Here is a 20121-nt window from a genome sequence, read left to right on the forward strand (position 1 = left end):
TTGTGTTCCATTTTGACTTCTTCTAGCATCATTATACTCACAGAGAGTTGCTCTACATGTACCACACCCAGAAAGAACACAAAAGTAGGTACACAATAATTAACTTCATTAGGATAGTTTATGTATTAAACAACTCCACAACTCTATTTCAATAGAAATGCACTGGACATGCCTGTTCCAGATAGCATTTTTGCCTCGAACAAAGTATAGTAAATGTCTGCAAACTTCTTCATATGTGTACAGTGGAACTTCAGTTATCCAAATCGCACTTATCCGGATTCTTGGTTAGCCAAACTACGGAAATGACTGCTCTATTAGAGTAGTGACTGTTCTATTAGGGTAAATGATAATACTAAATTTTTTAAAACATTCTTTATGCTATTTTAAGGTTATTTATAAACAGTTTCAGAGATACGGACCACCCTTGATCCCAAGGGGTTCAGATAACTGAGGTTCCACTGTATTAGTTTATAAACATAATACAAGGATTACCAGTATATAATTATGGACTTTGTTATCTAGACAATATTGTACTTCTGTAGACTTGCTACATTGCTAGAATTGTGACTGCTCTATTAGAATATCTTGATCTTGGCACAAAAATTCGAATTTATTTGCCTCAATGTCTTCACAGCATATACAGTTTATAGATGTCAAGTGCATTTATAACTGTTATCTTCTATATGCCCCACAAGACCAGCATAAATCTACCGACTATTTCCTGTAGGCTTGTACCTGCACCATGCTTCAAGTTGTTATTGTTGACATGACATAAAACTAAATCGAATATGGCTGTACATAGACACTCCTGTCATTTTATGTGTACCTCATACATACTAAAGTTTCTTAGTCTGATGCGTTATGACACAATGTATTTAACTAACCACATTATACTAAAATACATTATATCAACTAACTAAATCACATGCACCAACCTATCCCACTAGTTCCAAGGATTGATAATAGCCAAAGTGTATTTTACCATTTCAGTGGACCTTTAATGCTAATTCTAATAGTGTTCTTCTAAGGTTTTTACATATAAAACAAGCATTAAGAAACACATGGACACCAGGTTGTGTCATGGAAAACTAGTTTGTAACTATCTCTGATCACCTTCTCCCATTCCTCTAGTGTAGTGAAGGCCTAACACAACTGAGGAACAGTTGTAGGATGCATATCTGCATGTACGCAGACTCACATGGACCACTCATGCACTGTCATTCCTTAGTAGGTATTGAACTTAAAAGGCATAAGTAAGAAAAAGAATTGGATCCATTCACAGTAGACTCCATTAATAGCACTTGAGATTAGGTATTTATATTACCAATGTTCTGGAAACCTTCAAGTTTATTGTCAAGAGCAGCATTTATTTGAATGCAGTTTAAATACAGTATGCTTCTAGCAATATATCACAAACTTCTAGTAAAATGTTTGTTTCAGTGCTTTTTATTGTAGGTATTATGCCTACTAGCATTTAAACTAAAGTTTGTGTACATAAAAATGCAAACATGTAGATCAATGTAATCCAATTTTAACTTACTATAAACAGTAACTGTAGCATTGCTGGACCCAGCATCATTAGTGACAGTACAAGTGTATTCCCCTCCATCAACTGTAGCTAGATCACTAATAGTAAGGGTGCTGGTGTTAGTAATTGTGGTGGCTGAGAATGTATCAGTCCTGCTCCAACTGTATTCTAAGTCTGGTCCATCCTCTGATGAACAGTTCAACTCTAACTGATCTCCATTATCATATGTGTTATCACCCATGATGACCACATTGTATGGAGCAACTGTACAGGGTAAAATGCATACAGAATATATACATACATGTACAGTATCCTACAATACATATTACTATACTGTATTGATAGACATTGTGTACTAATTTCACTCACTGATTGATTGGTAAATTGGTGTTCATATTAGTTACTGTCAAATCTTGGTACTAATCCATAAAGAAAGTTGCCTTCTTTGCTGGACAGTTACATACCATACAGTATTTTATTCAAATTAATTTCGAAGTTTGGTCAAAGCCTTGAGGCTGCTTTCTATGAAGTAAAATTTGACAGTCCTTTAGTAGTCTTAGTCCAGTAGTGTGTCTGGTAGTAAAGTTATAGCAAAGCTCTTCACAATGCTGGAATAGAGCCCAGTACATGATAGCTATGAGTCACTCACTTTAACCACTACACCACAAAATACCTCTCAATAGAGGTTTATAATAAAGGCATGAAATGGCATAGGTGTTAATACATGCAGTTAACATAAATGATTATGCCAAGTTTCATTCTACTAACATCCTTGAATTTAATGCAATGTAGATACAAAACAACAGCCATTAGAAACTTTAGACAATTGCTTTGTTTGGCATTACAGCAGTTTTGATACATGCAGTGGTTGGTAACATAATCGTCTGATGTCACTGGAATACAGACAGACAGACAGTCAGGTGGACAATTGTAAACTTTGTTTGCCACACTACCAGTAAAACAACATTAGTTCAAGGTGAGAACTAGTGCTATAGGTTATTCACGAATATGGACCACACCACTTTACAGACAAGATGAAATAACTACTCCAAAACAAAGTGTAACATTCTGGGTTTTTAGTAAACTTTATATAATTGGTAAAATCACTAAGCTGGACTGTTCTGTGATATCCCTAAGATTTGTCTGTTCATAAATAAATGAAGCTATTACATTGTGAACTATAATTGAATAATTAGGTATGAATCCAGTGATGACTGGCTTAGACGATTGCTTGCCTACCGCAGGGTTATTAGCCTGCAAAAATATGTGAAGTAACTGGTAAGCATTGTAATGGACGGTCAGATGGACAGACAACTCTTCGGATAGTATGCAATTACTTGCAGACTTTAATCTAATTTACACATTAGTAGACAAGTATCTTACTGATTCATACAAAGCCTCAACTCACCATTCACAGTGATGGTACGGTTACTAGTTCCAGCATCATTAGTGACAGTACAAGTGTAATCCCCTCCATCAACTGTAGCTAGATCACTAATAGTAAGGGTGCTGGTGTTAGTAGTTGTGTTGGCTGAGAATGCATTAGTCCTGCTCCAACTGTATACTAAGTCTGGTCCACCCTCTGATGAACAGTTCAACTCTAACTGATCTCCATTATCATATGTGTTATCACCCATGATGACCACATTGTATGGAGCAACTGAAGGATGAGACACACACAGTGAGTATATGTACATATATGCATGCACTGGAAGTGATAACTAACTTATTGGTCCAGTGTGTGGTGACTATTTTACATTTGATTATGGAAAATTTCAATATGTAAAGGGTAGTGGGGACTCTGTAGACAGTTATTTGACTTTCTTGGCCACTGCAAAACACTTAGCAACTGTAGCTTTATGCTCTACCCACAGTGCTACAAGATCAAACATGCAGTAAGCTGAGTAATTGTAGTATATACTTAAGTGAAATATTTGCTAAAAAGTTACCCTTTTTACCGATACTGATATAGCTATTATTAATTTATTTACCACTACTGTGAAACTTCGCTCAGTGAAGGTTATACACAGATGTACAATATGACAAGATCACACAATTATTGTGCTATAAAAGTAAATATCTATATTATACTTAAAATTATCTAATGAGTTGCAGTCAATCGCAGTGCTGGGTAATTTGTTCCATGTGGGAATTGTGTTTGGGATGAAGGAATATTTGAAAGGGTTTTTTCTACAGGACAGCTGAATCCGTTTGCAGCGGTGATGGCATTTTGTTGATGTTATTGTTGGTGGTAAAGTATATCAATGATATGGAATTTCTACAAGACTGTTAAACATTTTATAAAACATATGTAACCGAGCTTTCATTCTACGAACAATAGGGGCTCCCAGGAGAGATTTGCAGTAAGGATGTGACACTGTGCGTGAGATCATAAACATTACATACACATCAAGCAGCACTCCGTTGGACTTTCTCAATATTGTCTATAAGATATTATTGCCAAGGTGACCAGACTATGCAGGCATACTTAAGTTTGGATCTAACTTGTGCTTTATATGCTAGTTCTTTTGTGTCGGCTGATGAAACTTTGGTGTTCCTTTGTAGTAGTCCTAGCATGCTATTTGCATTTGCTATTTTCTCAGTAACATGTCTGTCCCATTTACGGTTTGACTGAAGTGTGACCCCTAGATATTGACAGCTGTTTGTACATGGTAATAGAGTGCCGGGAAGGTATTGTGTTTGGGAGGGGGAGAAATGTAAATAGTAGCACTTTGTTATGCAAACTTCATCTACCATAACAAAGCCCATTCAGCAATTGGGTTGATATCCTGTTGTAATAAGTCAGCATTGTCTATGGTGAATATTTGTTTGTAGATAATGCAATTATCTGAAAATAGTCTTATATTGCTATTACTTATGTAATCTGGCAAGTCATTAATGTAAACAAGGAAGAGTAGAGAGTCCCTTGCAAGACTCCTGAAGTAACAGGGATTGAGGATTAATAGGCGTTGTTAAGAACTACTTGTTGGGATCTATTCAGCAGGAATTCAATTATCCATAGGTGCACTCTTCCTTGTATGCCATACCATTGCAGCTTATACAGCAGTCTTTGATGGGGAACAGTATCGAAGGCCTTGGCAAAGTCTAGTGATATTAGATCAGTTTGGATGTCATTGTAATGATGCAGAGAAAAGTCATGAAATAGGGAAATAAGTTGTGCTTCGCATATGCTAATGTGTCTAAATCCATATAGCTGTTGATTATATCAGTAGTGATACCGAAACTGACATTTCTATTGGTGCACCTCTAATGTAATTTACGTACATCTGTGTACTCTGGTGAGTGGCACAAACACTATCGTTGACAAGTCTTCCATTATGATATAACAAATTTAAAGAGCTATATTATCTCCTAATTAGATTTGTGGTTCACTTATAGTCACTACTATTGATAATCTGAATGGATATTATCCCTTTATTTCTAAATTTCTAAATCCGCAGGATTAAAAATACTAAACTTGTTTTAAGCTATGCAACCCATATTACCCCTGTCCTGTAATAACAGCAGCTACTGTACACAAACATACAAACATACATACACATTTTAGAAAATAATTACAGTAAACCAGGTGCGTGTGCCAATGGTTTGACAATACTCACCATTCACGGTAAAAGTAGTACTACTAGTCCCAGCATCATTAGTGATGGTACAAGTGTAATCCCCTCCATCAACTGTAGCTAGATCATTAATAGTAAGGGTGCTGGTGTTAGTAGTTGTGGTGGCTGAGAATGTATTAGTCCTACTCCAACTGTATTCTAAGTCTGGTCCACCCTCTGATGAACAGTTCAACTCTAACTGATCTCCATTATTGTGCATGGTGTTACCCATGATGGTCACTTCATATGGAACAACTGAAAATTTGTGCACAAATAATTAATTGCATGAAGGAATCACACACAACTGCTTCTTGTTAACAAATACCTTTTTGCCCATGAAATATGTTTACTGCAGTATGGTACCGTATGTGTATGCGTAGTGTGTACTTGTTATTGGTGTAGCTAATGGCAGTGCTCACTGTGTAGTAGCAACTACATCATGTTTTAGTGCACTTTAGATTCAGCATACCAGGTCAATGACTCAGGTCTCTGCTATTGTCCTTTGTCTCTTCACTCTTTTGAGGGTTTACCCAGCTGGTCAGACAAGCAGAAGTGTATGCGTGTTTGTATTGTGTGTGTGTGTGTGTGTGTGTGTGCGTGCGTGCGTGCGTGCGTGTGTGCATAAGCAATTTTGCATACCAGGGCTAGTCGCTGGTCATACTTAACACATTCACAATAACAAAGTCTTACCAAACAAGGTGTACATATTGGAAGTATCACTCATTCCATCAATAGTAGCTACACAGTAATAAGTACCAGCATCACTAGTTGATGAGGATGAGATGGTATAAGTTACACTGTTACTACCAGTGGCTACTGTTGACAATAATGAACCACTGGCTCCAGTTGATGAATCATCTTCAAATTGCCACATGGTCATGATCTGAGGACCACCACTAGCAGTACAAGTCATTGACTGACTGTCACTAAAATTGAGTAACAGTGAAGAGACAGTTAATGGTGGAGTAAATATGATATCAGTGATGTTTGGTAGAAGAACTGCACAAGGAAAACATATACCACAATTAAACTTGAAATTCTAAGATGTGATTAACACTGCCACAAGAATGTGACCTGAATGATATCTGGTCACACAGTGATGTATAGGGACTAACAGCACATTGCTGTTATTAAAATAACTACTGTATATAGAGGAAACAAAAGCCAACCACTAGAAAGGCCCACTCATACTAGGTGCATTCATTGTGAAGAAATTCACATGCATTTCATACACAAGGAAAAGTGTAACAGCCCCTCCATGTTTATGGACAAAGAAATTACCTTGGTTAACCTACTTGTTAGTGTAACATTATCACTTTCCACTGTGACTGAGTTACCAGCAGCTCTACACATCACTACAGAGTTGGAATCAGTGTAGTTAATATTAGTCAGAGTGTAACTGTTACTGATGGTTTGTCCAGAGGCTGTTCCCATCTCAGCGGAGACCATAGCACCATTAATGTACCATGTGAAGGTTAGGTCTGTGGTAGACTGGACGCTACACATCCAAGTGACATCTTCACCAGGAAATGCTGACATGTTCATTAATTCAACAATGTTGTCTAATTGGTTGAACAAAAAAAAATTGTGATCAATAAGAGTTAGAATGAGTTCCTTTGTAAATATGAATTCTACAAACTACTATATAATATGTCAAGCATAAAGGCTGGTTTTTTGGATGATGGGATGAAGAAAAAAAACAAAAACCAGCCTATATGCTTGACATATATATTCATCAGGGACAGTGTTTCTAGGGTTTCCAGAAACCCCTGTGGGGCTGGCTTATTTCAGAACAGCTGTCCAGCACTTAGGTAACTAGTATTATACTGATTCTTCCTTAACTACAACTATAAACCCATACGACATAACACATGAATCATACTCACCAATACTCATCTGCTAACTGATACTTTCACTATTCTTGCAGTAAAACTCAAAGATCACAAGTATTTTTGAGAACATAAGATTGAGATACTCTAATAGAACAGTCATCTACTCTAATAGAACAGTCATCTACTTTAATAGAACATTCAGTTGAAACATTAAACAACATTCTAGTTCCACAATTTTGGATGCAAACCTATCTACAATTAGAGATGTATCTTTATAAATTTATGTGTGCATTTCAAAGGTCTTTCATTTATTGATATCTACTTGTACAGTACTAAATGACAGTCATTGAGGAATACTACTGAAATCATTCTCAAATTCAATCTCAACCTTATAAACCCTAATATTGTGATTTGCAGTTAATATTGTGATAAGGTGCAGTTAATTATTTTATATACTTCCTGAATGTTAACCACCTCATATGATTTTGCCCCCCCCCCCCCCCCCCTTCCCCAACTTAGCTAGAGTACTGTTTTGTTAAGTTAGAGTGCTGTTCTCCACTCCTGTTTTGACATAGCAGTAAACCTTCCAGCACTACACAGCAAATAGAAGAGGGTATAGAAGACACGATAGAAGGTGATCGTAATAGTGATAATGAAGTAGAAATTCCAAGTAACAATGAATAAGCAAAGAGTTGATTATGACTAGCTATAAAGCTAGCTAAACACTTGAAGCTAATCATAAAGATTCAGTAGACTAATCTATCATAGCTAACTACATAACTATTGATGAAAATATGACATATTAAATGCTAGTGAGCATCAGTAGATCAAAAAACTCTGTAAAATAGTTTAAACAGTAAATTTCATTACATTTCAAGCATTGTAAAATTAAAACCTTGTCAACATCAACCCCCACATCTGAGTCCTACTACCACTGGAAACCCCCTTCTAAAAATCCTAGATCCGCCCCTGTTCATTGTTACAAATGACTAGTTTCTATTGATCAAGCATATAATGTATCACTTTTAAAAAAAATATTCAATGTGTGATTACATTCACACCCATGTACACAGACCATGCACACACATCAACTCACCAACAACACCATTAACAGTTGCTGTACTATTCAGTGACATTGTTACTACAGTACTTGTTATCTGACACACATAATCTCCTGTATTGTTCAGCTGTACACTGGACAATGATAATGTGCTACTAGTAACAGTAGTGTTCATATCTGATGTTATTCCATCAGTTATAATCATGTCATTGTACAACCATGAAATATTTGGTACAGGGAAGCCATCAGCAGAACAAGACAACATCACTTGGGTGCCAACTAATACTTCTGTGTCTTGTGGCATAACAACAAATCGTGGAGCAACTATAGGTCAACAGATAACAAAACATCACATCTCAGACACAGTAAACTATACTCACCATTAATGGTAACACTTGCTGTACTATTCCCAGCATCATTATTCACTCTACACTCATACAGTCCTCCATCAGTAGCCTCAATACTAGTGATGTTTACTACACTATCATTATCAAATAACATGTTATCCTTGAACCAGCGATACATGTTAGCAGGACCTTCAGCAGAAGTACAGTTTAGTACTGAGGAATCTCCATTATTCACAGTTGTAGAATTGGTAACAATAGTAGCTCCATCAGAATCAGTAATCATCACATTATATGGAGCAACTAGACATAGAAAAGTATTAAACCAACAATGTATGTTAGGCAATCTTTAGCTCCTAACAGAGCTAAAGATTGCTTTACGGATATGTACATAATTCAGTAATTTGATAGAGAATTTACCTATTACTGTAACAGTTTCTTCAACCTGCATTGTATCAATAGTGGCACGACATGTGTAGTCTCCAATATCATCATTACCAGTTAACACAATATTATGAGTAACCACCTGATCCCCAATAATTCCCATAGCAACATCCATTCCATTTCTATGCCATGTCAGGTTCAGCCTTGGCCCACCCATGGCTGAACAATTTAAAGTTGTCATGTTACCAAATTGCAGTAATACTGGAGATGATGTTATGGACACTATCACTGGAGGTAACACTGTAATGGAGACAAATGAAATAACACAGTTGAGGAGTTACAATCACTCAAAAATATAAATAATATACAGTGTAGCATAAAATAGCTAACAATGAAGATGCAACAAATATATTGATATATCACATGTCGATCATACGTTGAGGCCATGATGCATATCAATACTAAATTGATATATCATGTATTGTGATATATCAAGGTGTATGGACATAAGAAATAGTACCACATTTTAATGGCTGACATTATCATGAATCAAAGCTGGTTTTTACACTTAAGCATTTTGGAAAAGAAAAAGAGTTTCAGTATTTCCAAAAAAGAAATAAAACATTTACGTGTATACTTCACTTTGTATCATGTGATATATCACTGTATCGTGATACAATGGAGACTACATAACAGTATGCCCAAATAACGTATTGTTGCAACTCTACCTAACACCCAATATGTTATCAGGACGTAGTCTCTATCTATTGAGCTTTATATAATATCTACCAAACTCAGTTCCTTTTGTTTAAACACACTTATGACTATGACCCATTCCTGTGTCCCTTTATATAATTATATATTGTAACCGGATTTGCAAAAAGGGGTCTTCCACACACATCCAACTTACCAACTTAGACAATTCATAACTTCAGTTAGGGAAATGTTATTGCCTTCAAATTTGGTCAGTAGTGTGCACCAACATAGGTTAATGGATGGTGAAAACGTCAGACTTATATCTTTTTTGAACGCAAAGTTATGGTCTTCCAAGTTCATAGAATTGGATGTGTGTGGAAGACCCCTTTTCGCAAATCTGGTCACATATGAGAACTAATGTACATGTGATAGAATAGACAGAAGTAACATAGTCTACCTGTTAGTGTAACATTATCACTATCCACTATGACTGAGTTACCAGCAGCTCTACACATCACTACAGAGTTGGAATCAGTGTAGTTAATATTAGTCAGGGTGTAACTGTTACTGATGGTTTGGCCAGAGACTGTTCCCATCTCAGAGGAGACCATGATACCATTAATGTACCATGTGAAGGTTAGGTCTGTGGTAGACTGGACACTACACATCCAAGTGACATCTTCACCAGGAAAGGCCGTAATGTTCATTAATCCATCAATGTTGTCTATTAGTTTGACAAAATACATATTATGTTTTCCTTGTAACAATAAATTTTATAAACCAGTACATTGTCAAGCAAATAACTAATTAATCTTTAGCAATATTCAATGTTAATTTAATGTGCAATTTTATTCACACCCATAAACACAGAACCTATAGACTGCTGGTTAACAAACTGTACCCAACTCACCAACAACACCATTAACAGTCGCTGTACTATTCAGTGACATTGTTACTACAGTACTTGTGATCTGACACACATAATCTCCTGTATCGTTCAGCTGTACACTGGACAATGATAATGTGCTACTAGTAACAGTAGTGTTCATATCTGATGTTATTCCATCAGTTATAATCATGTCATTGTACAACCATGAAATAGTTGGTACAGGGAAGCCATCAGCAGAACAAGACAACATCACTTGGGTTCCAACTATTACTTCCATGTCTTGTGGCATAACAACAAATCGTGGAGCAACTATAGGTCAACAGATAAGAAAATATCACATCTCAGACATAGTTCACTATACTCACCATTAATGGTAACACTTGCTGTACTATTCCCAGCATCATTACTCACTCTACACTCATACAGTCCTCCATCAGTAGCCTCAACACTAGTGATGTTTACTACACTACCATTATCAAACAACATGTTATCCTTGAACCAGCGAAACATGTTAGCAGAACCTCCATCAATAGTACAGTTTAGTACTAAGGAATCTCCATTATTCACAGTTGTAGAATTAGCAACAATAGTAGCTCCATCAGAATCAGTAATCGTCACATTATATGAAGCAACTAGATAGATAAAAAATACTAACTAAATTAACTCACTGGCTGATATTCATTACTGACTAAAAACTGTATGACTGCTCTATTAGATATTAAATAGTATTCTCTTAAATAGGTCTTTCATTTAAGCAACTGAAAATACGTATGTCGTTAATAGATACAAATTACTTCCTTTATTTTAAACCAGGTATATGCTGTTGAACCAGGTGCGTGCCTGTATGGTTTACTGAAATTGCTTTCATAAAAACGTGTGTGTGTACCTATCTATCTGTCTGTCTGTCTGTCTGTCTGTCTGTCTGTCTATCTACCTATGTTGTCCATATGCAATCACATGAGCAAACTCTTTTAGTGGTAAAAGCAGTCAGCCTATGAGAATTAAACACTAAATGAAGCTTGTATTAAACTTCAGCATAGGTAAGCTTTGCAGTGAGTAAGCAAAAAAAAAATCATTCACTTTTTGATAAAATACCAAACTTGGTACAATATTTGCTTGATTCATACTATTTCATTATTAGATAAGGTGCCATTAAGTTACCAATCACATCACGCTCAAAGAACCTGACAAATACAGTAAACTGCAAGACGGTTGTCAGTTACAATTCTTTTGTCACGTGAAAAATAGCTATAGGACTATTTGTTTGGATTTTAAATGTGTCTGCTCACCTTTCATTGGTTGGTTTTCGCATGAGTCATTGTAGTACGACTGTGTGTGACTGACAACGGATGTGCAATCAAGTAATAGAAAATGTATCAGGGAAGCCATAAATACTCGGTAGTAAGTATGCTGAAACTGCATCTGCATAAACAGAATGGGTTTAAGAGATGTAATTAAATATGTTGTGGTATGTAGTGGAATTTTGTGTCTATTATTGCTGTATGGGAGTCTACACCTCCAATAACCACTCCTAATAAGGCCATGCCAACTTTCCAGTACTGCAACTTGTATTAGTGACCATCTGTGTTTAAAGACCACCTTTGTACTCCAGTTTATTTCCATTTTTAGTCTGATTTACCATATAGTCCCACCGTCCCACCTTAAGCTTGTCCTGACTATAGCAAACAGTATTGAACATGGACACCACCATGTATCCATTAGTTATCTTCTTAATTTACCACCACAGTAGTACAGTACACTTACATAGGCCAAAGCCACACTAAATAATATTATGCAGCCACCCTGTAACTTGGACAGCTTGAGAACTATGGCACTTGCTAATTATTTTAATGGAGTACACATCGGCACTGACCTCATAATGTTATTTTGGCTCCAGGGTTTTACTTTGTACACATTATAATACATGTGTGAAATTTACTAAGGCATTTTTAAATGTATTTCACTACTGTGCACACTTTGAAGACAGTAAAAGCAGTTTTGATTATATGGAACCATGATAAATAGTTCGTATTAGAAAACTCATAAAGTGTCTGGCCAAAGGTATGAGTGCATGCATGTGCTTAATTGTTAATTCTTTTGGTATTGTTAATTGGGGCAATTAATAAGAGTCCTGGCTATCAAGCTACCTATATTAATTTTTACTTTTCCACTGAACCTATGTAACCCACATAATGTAATTTTCAAAAACTTCAAAAACTGTCAGCTGTTTTTAAACCAAAACATTTGGAGTTTAGCTGTAAAAAAAGTAATAGCACCAGTTCACTTTAGATGAAAATGCTATACTGCTATAAAGAAGTTGTATACTCAATTTGAAATGATGACCCACATGATGCGCCCATGTGAAGCATTGTGCCCATAATAGCATCATGCAATTCTAAATGTTGCATGCCATCCACCCTAAATCAGGGGGCAATGCACCACACAAATGTTGTTGTTTTTTTTGTAAATGTTGGAAAGTTTACTAATTTATTCATTTATAAAGTACCCAATATCGGTAAATAGTGTGAAGTGTGGATTTTACTTAATACAAAAGGCATTTTCAAATCCACTTGTTCAAGAAGGATCGCTGTATAAGCCAGCTGCATTGGAAAACAAAACAGTAAATCTGACTAAATAATTGTAGCACAAAGGTGGTCTTTCAATGCAGGTGGTCACTAATACAAATTGCACTGTACTTGGACATCTTCACTGTGTAAGGCAAATTTGGCATGGCTTTATTAAGAGTGGTTATTAGAGGTGTACGCTCCCATAGAGCAATAATAGCCACTACATACCACAACATATTTAATTATATCTCTTGAACCCATTGTGGTCCTACCACGAAAATTTTATCAACAATAGACCATGATCCAATAATTATTCAGTAAAAATTCAAAGAATTTGAAGCAGCACTGTTTGAAATATTAAGGATTGAAGTTTTTAATAGAGCCCTTTTAAACCTTAATTAAGTTGATATCCCATAATTTATGGATCACTTGAAAGGTCAATCAACAGTCTTTAATCACTGAAACTTTGGTGATGAGCTACAGTAATTTTGTAACTCAAGACTGACTAATTTTTCATGAAATATTCAAAATATTTGTGGTCATACATCTAAAACTGTGTGGTGTATGGGGCCAAAAATTGGTATGGGTGATGAGTACCATAGGTACTCCAAACACACCAAGTTTCATCAAAATCTGAGAGGTGACCTTACGATTCCTTGGTGATTTGGTAGGGTCCGCAAACCAAAAAATCGATATCTTCAAATTAACTTACAAGCTATAGTCATGTATAGGATTAGGTCTAATCAAGAAAACACTAGAGTGGCAGCAAATTTTGCCCATCTCTTCTAGTGAAAATAATGCAAAATACCTTAAATTCAATTGATTTTTTGCCATCGTAATTTGCAATCTTATTTTTTGGGCCAAAACTCTCTCTGAAGCTTTGAGAGGTTGTCCACTCTTACTATGGAGTATAGGTAGTTTAATATAATTAATTAATATTTGGTAGTGACGTCGCGCGCATGGTCGATCGGCAAAAAATAGACGTTTCGTGATCTGGAGCACAGCAGACTTACAGGAAATACTACAACATTTACTGCAGTAATCACCTCCAAGTCAAGTACCTGTGTGCAGAATATGGTGAAGATCGAAGCTTGTTGACCATCTGGCTGAGACCAGAGTTGTCCGATTTAGCAAAAAATTGCTCCGCAATCCAACAAATAATGCAGTCTCATGCACATAAGCACCTTTAAGTGTGTTGAATTATGGAAATGATTGCTCAGCACAAGTACAAACTTCTAGCGAAGAATAGATTACATACATTTTAAGCAATAATGGCATGCTAAACGCGATTTATATTGCCAAAACCACCCCCTCGCAACTAATATCTAATTTTACGAAAAAATGTGGAATGTACTTGACGACTGCTCTGAGTACAGTTAAATAAACATTTGTGATTGTTGATTTAAAATTTCAGTAGTGACATCATGTACAAAAATCATTTTCTGACTGTTCTATAAGAATATTTGACTGCTCTATTGGAGAGTTATAGCTACATTGCAGTGGTTGATGCAGGCATATAGCTGTATACGGCATGCTACAGTAAAATTATTGATGATATTTGTTGCATACCAACAAATTAAAGTTAACATAATAGTGAGACTGGATATGTGGTTGTCTAACTGGTTGCATCATGCCATTTGTATTGATTGCAGGCTCATGCCACGTACATGCTATGAACTACAATACCACAGAGGTCACAAATGGCTTCTGGGATGGGGAATGTGTCAGCAATAAATGAATCTAATTACACATCATGCATGACTTAACAAATCTAATTATATCTTAGTTTCTCCAGAGGATTCTAGAACTTTCTTCACAAATTAGTGTAGACTATAAAAGCTACAGTGATAGTGGAAAGGCTGCATTTGACTAAACAGCAATCTACCTTGAGCTGGCTTATCTCTCTATTAACCCACCCCTCAGATTAGTAGGAATCGATGTGTACCTCTGTATAAGACCCCTTTAATCCATTACCTATTTTCACTTCTCAAACATAATATTGGTAGCTGAGGATTGAGGGTGTTTTGCTGCCTTACATATTATGATAACTTCTGTGCTTACATATTACACTTCAGCCTTATATCCTACAGTTGTCGCTGTAATTCTTCCAGCTATGGTGTCTGCTGCTGCTATAAGTACTGTGCAATAAATAATGTTTGTGCTACTGTTATGTAATGTGTGTGCTAGTGTTGGCTGCTGCAATAAGTGTTGGCTGCTGCAATAAGTGTTGGCTGCTGCAATAAGTAATGTGTGGGTAATGTATGTTTTCTGTTGCAATAAGTAATGCATGTTTGATGCTGTAGTAAGTACTGTGTATGCTACTACTATGTAATGTGTTTGCTGTGTACTACTGCTAGTAGTAATGTGTGTTCGTTGCTGCAATAAGTAATGTGTTTGCTGTGTACTACTGCTAGTAGTAATGTGTGTTCGTTGCTGCGATAAGTAATGTGTTTGCTGTGTGCTACTGCTAGTAGTAATGTGTGTTTGCTGCTGTGATAAGTAATGTGTTCGCTGTGTGCAATAAGTAATGTGTTTGCTGTATGCCAGTAGTAATGTGCGTTCACTACTGCGATAAGTAATGTGTTTGCTGTGTGCTACTGCTAGTAGTAATGTGTGTTCGCTGCTGTGATAAGTAATGTGTTTGTTGTGTGCTACTGCTAGTAGTAATGTGTGTTCACTGCTGTGATAAGTAATGTGTTTGCTGTGTGCAATAAGTAATGTGTTTGCTGTGTACTACTGCTAGTGGTAATGTGTGTTCACTGCTGTGATAAGTAATGCGTTTGCTGTGTGCAATAAATAATGTGTTTGCTGTGTGCTAGTAGTAATGTGTGTTTGCTGCTGCAATAAGTAATGTGTTTGCTGTGTACTACTGCTAGTAGTAATGTGTGTTCACTGCTACGATAAGTAATGTGTTTGCTGTGTGCTAGTAGTAATGTGTGTTCGCTGCTGCAATAAGTAATGTGTTTGCTGTGTGTTAGTAGTAATGTGTGTTCGCTGCTGCGATAAGTAATGTGTTTGCTGTGTGTTAGTAGTAATGTGTGTTCGCTGCTGCGATAAGTAATGTGTTTGCTGTGTGTTAGTAGTAATGTGTGTTCGCTGCTGCGATAAGTAATGTGTTTGCTGTGTGTTAGTAGTAATGTGTGTTCGCTGCTGCAATAAGTAATGTGTTTGCTGTGTGTTAGTAGTAATGTGTGTTCGCTGCTGCGATACGTAATGTGTTTGCTGTGTGCTACTGCTAGTAGTAATGTGTGTTTGCTGCTGTGATAAGTAATGTGTTCGCTGTGTGCAATAAGTAATGTGTTTGCTGTATGCCAGTAGTAATGTGCGTTCACTACTGCGATAAGTAATGTGTTTGCTGTGTGCTACTGCTAGTAGTAATGTGTGTTCGCTGCTGTGATAAGTAATGTGTTTGTTGTGTGCTACTGCTAGTAGTAATGTGTGTTCACTGCTGTGATAAGTAATGTGTTTGCTGTGTGCAATAAGTAATGTGTTTGCTGTGTACTACTGCTAGTGGTAATGTGTGTTCACTGCTGTGATAAGTAATGCGTTTGCTGTGTGCAATAAATAATGTGTTTGCTGTGTGCTAGTAGTAATGTGTGTTTGCTGCTGCAATAAGTAATGTGTTTGCTGTGTACTACTGCTAGTAGTAATGTGTGTTCACTGCTACGATAAGTAATGTGTTTGCTGTGTGCTACTGCTAGTAGTAATGTGTGTTCGCTGCTGTAATAAGTAATGTGTTTGTTGTGTGCTATCCAGTATTAATGTATGTTTGCCGCTGCAATAAGTAATGTGTCTGCCATATGTGTCTGCCGCTGATGCGTGTTTGCTGCTGCAATAAGTTTTGTGTGTTAGTAGCAATATGTGTTCACTGCTGCAATCAGTAATGTGTTTGCTACTGCAATAAGTAATGTGTGTTGTAACTACTGTTGTTGTGCTACATGGGGTGCAGAAACTGCTAAGCTCATTGTTCTATGGAACAATGAATTATTACTTAACTTACAAAACCTAAGGTGTCACCTAATTGAATAACATCACCGGATTGCATTTTGTTGTTCACGAGTCATAGCATTGCTTAGAAATTTACTTAACAGTAGTAACATCATGTAAACAGTTTATGGTTTCAATTATGCATGGTAAGCTTTCATAGTCTACTACATGTAACTACAGCCCAATGACATCCTCAGCTGCCCAGCTTTCACCCAAATCAATGAAGCGGCAGAATCTTGTTATCACGTTTGTTTGATCAGTGTGTGGTGCCTCATACTATGTTGTTACAGTGGAGTAAGGTGGGAGGAAGGAAGGCGATAGGAGGCTCCACACACTGAGAATTCCGAGGGTGCTAGTACTCACTTAGTATGTTAGCGCCTTTTTGAAAAATATCTTCTTCCTCATACTAAACAGGTGGTATAGTCTAGACATGCACTAGCATCTGTATTTGCATGGTTATATATATGATATGCAATGTACTATATTTAGTATTTGCATGCTAAGCCCACTTATGCATGGGAGCAATATTATCAATAACTATAGTAGCTATCAAAAGCAAGTTTGCTCCAATTCTATAGTTGATGGTAATTCAATTAATGCAAGAAGTTCATGAAATGCAGAAAATACAGTACTTATGAATCGTATTTGCAACAAACAGTGGGTATCTTGAGATTGCATTGACAATTACGATCAAAATTTCTTCCAAATCACAAATAACTAAACTTCATTTTTGGAGATTTTGTGTTATGGAAGTAATAGCTACTATGTTTTTAATATCTTGCACAGGATGTGATAATAACTAGTAGACATGATTGAGACTGAATAAATTGATACTTTAGTGCAAAATTATAGCTACCAGTAAATGTCACGGCTTTGTATGATAGTTCTCCATGCTGGTGTGAATTCAAGGCATGTAAAATTTTCCAGAGAAGCATACCACCAAACCTTGCATGTTACTGCATCTGAGTATCACATAAAAGTAGATGACCGGATAAGCTCCGATTTAACTATCAAAAAGTGCTACAGTATGATAACCTGCATGTATATGTATAATATTTTTATTTATTAAGGCTTTACAAGCACAATTGCTGAAAGTCTGTAGGACACCTGGTCCTACAGCCTGTTTAGAGTTGTTACATAGTGTCTGTTTGAAAAGGTGGAGAAAGGAGAAAAAATCCATGACATATATGTATATAGCTATAGTTATATAGATTTGGCCATTTACTCAAGATCTCTGAACTCCATCCTTGCTACAGAAAAGATCATCTTACTGTGCTCACAATCATATCAAGTCAGTGATATTATGCTGAGTGCTGTAAAAAGTTTATTACTAGAGTTTTGGTTTTGCACAATAAATTGCGCTATCGGCTAAGTGTAAAATTTACCATCAGTAATCAAGCCTTCGCTGTAAGTTTATACTTGTTCTGAGCAATCATTTCCATAATTCAACACACTTAAAGGTGCTTATGTTATGTACACGAGACTGCAGTATTTGTTGGAATTTTTACTAAATCTGGCAACGCTGGTCTCAGCCAGATGGTCAACAAACTTCAATCCACACCATATTCTGCACACAGGTACTTGACTTGGAGGTGATCACTGCAGTAAATGTTGCAGTATTTCCTGTAAGTCTGCTGTGCTTCAGATCATGGAATGTCTTTTTTTTTGTCGATCGGCGATACGCGCAATGTTACTACCAAATATTAATTAAATATATTAAACTACCTATACTCCATAATAAGAGTGGACAACCTCTCAAAGCTTGAGAGAGAGTTTTGGCGCAAAAGAATAAGATTGCAAATTACGACGGTGAAAAATCGACCAAATTCAAAGTATTTTGTGTTATTTCACTAGAAGTGATGAACGAAATTTGCTGTGTTTTCTTGATTAGACCAACCCCTACACATGACTATAGTTTGTAAGTTAATTTGAAGATATCGATTGTTTGGTTTGTGTACCCTAGATTTGGCATGGAATGACCCTAATGGCAGTGCTCACTGTGTATTAGCAATTACACATGTTTTAGTGTAGGAAGGAAAACTTTAGATTCGTTGCAGGTCCATGACTCGGGTCCCTGTTATTGTCCTTTGTCTCTTCACTCTTTTGAGGGTTTATCCAGCTGGTCAGACAAGCAGAAGTGTATGCGTGTTTGTATTGTGTGTGTGTGTGTGTGTGTGTGTGTGTGTGTGTGTGTGTGTGTGTGTGTGTGTGTGTGTGTGTGTGCGTGTGTGTGTGTGTATAAGGAATTTTGCATACCAGGGCTACTCGCTGCTCATACTTAACATGTTCACAATAACAAAGTCTTACCAAACAAGGTGTACATATCAGAAGTATCAGTCATTCCATCAATAGTAGCTACACAGTAATAAGTACCAGTATCACTGGTTGATGAGGATGAGATGGTATAAGTTACAATGTTACTACCAGTGGCTACTGTTGACAATGATGAACCACTGGCTCCAGTTGATGAATCATCTTCAAATTGCCACATGCTCATGATCCGAGGACCACCACTAGCAGTACAAGTCATTGACTGATTGTCATTAAAATTGAGTAACAGTGAAGAGCCAGTTAATGGTGGTGTAAATATGATATCAGTGATGTTTGGTAGAAGAACTGCACAAGGAAAACATACCACAATTAAACTTAATATTCTAAGATGTGGTTAACACTTCCACAAGAATGTGACCTGAATGATATCTGGTCACACAGTGATGTATAGGGACTAACAGCACATTGCTGTTATTAAAATAACTACTGTATATGGAGGGAACAAAAACCAACTACTAGAAAGGCCCACTCATACTACGCAAATGAGGTGCATTCGTTGTGAAGAAATTCACATGCATTTCATACACAATGAAAAGTGTAACAGCCCCTCCATGTTTATAGACAAAGAAATTACCTTGGTTAACCTACTTGTTAGTGTAACATTATCACTCTCCACTGTGACTGAGTTGCCAACAGCTCTACACATCACTACTGAGTTGGAATCAGTGTAGTTAATACTAGTCAGAGTGTAGCTATTGCTGATGGTTTGTCCAGAGGCTGTTCCCATCTCAGAGGAGACCATGGCACCATTAATGTACCATGTGAAGGTTAGGTCTGTGGTAGACTGGACACTACACATCCAAGTGACATCTTCACCAGGAAATACCGACACGTTCATTAATCCAACAATGTTGTCTAATTGGTTGAACAAAAAAATTGTGATCAA

The 20121-nt window shown here is 36.7% G+C and overlaps 1 protein-coding gene across 1 annotated transcript in view; it reads right to left on the bottom strand.

Moving 5' to 3' along the window:
* LOC136256594 (hemicentin-1-like) overlaps positions 1-20121 on the bottom strand; it is a 55788-nt gene that overhangs the window by 864 nt on the left and 34803 nt on the right. Inside the window, exons 18-30 of the mRNA XM_066049568.1 lie at positions 19824-20090; positions 19212-19520; positions 10716-10982; positions 10372-10659; positions 9919-10185; positions 8802-9065; positions 8418-8684; positions 8074-8361; positions 6441-6707; positions 5836-6144; positions 5149-5400; positions 2937-3188; positions 1541-1792 (exon numbers count right to left, since the gene is read on the bottom strand). Of these exons, the coding sequence (XP_065905640.1) occupies positions 1541-1792; positions 2937-3188; positions 5149-5400; positions 5836-6144; positions 6441-6707; positions 8074-8361; positions 8418-8684; positions 8802-9065; positions 9919-10185; positions 10372-10659; positions 10716-10982; positions 19212-19520; positions 19824-20090 (3549 nt within the window). The remainder of the gene's footprint in view (positions 1-1540; positions 1793-2936; positions 3189-5148; positions 5401-5835; positions 6145-6440; positions 6708-8073; positions 8362-8417; positions 8685-8801; positions 9066-9918; positions 10186-10371; positions 10660-10715; positions 10983-19211; positions 19521-19823; positions 20091-20121) is intronic.

Source organism: Dysidea avara, chromosome 5 (genome assembly GCF_963678975.1).
Source record: "Dysidea avara chromosome 5, odDysAvar1.4, whole genome shotgun sequence".
In the NCBI taxonomy this organism is placed as follows: domain Eukaryota; kingdom Metazoa; phylum Porifera; class Demospongiae; order Dictyoceratida; family Dysideidae; genus Dysidea; species Dysidea avara.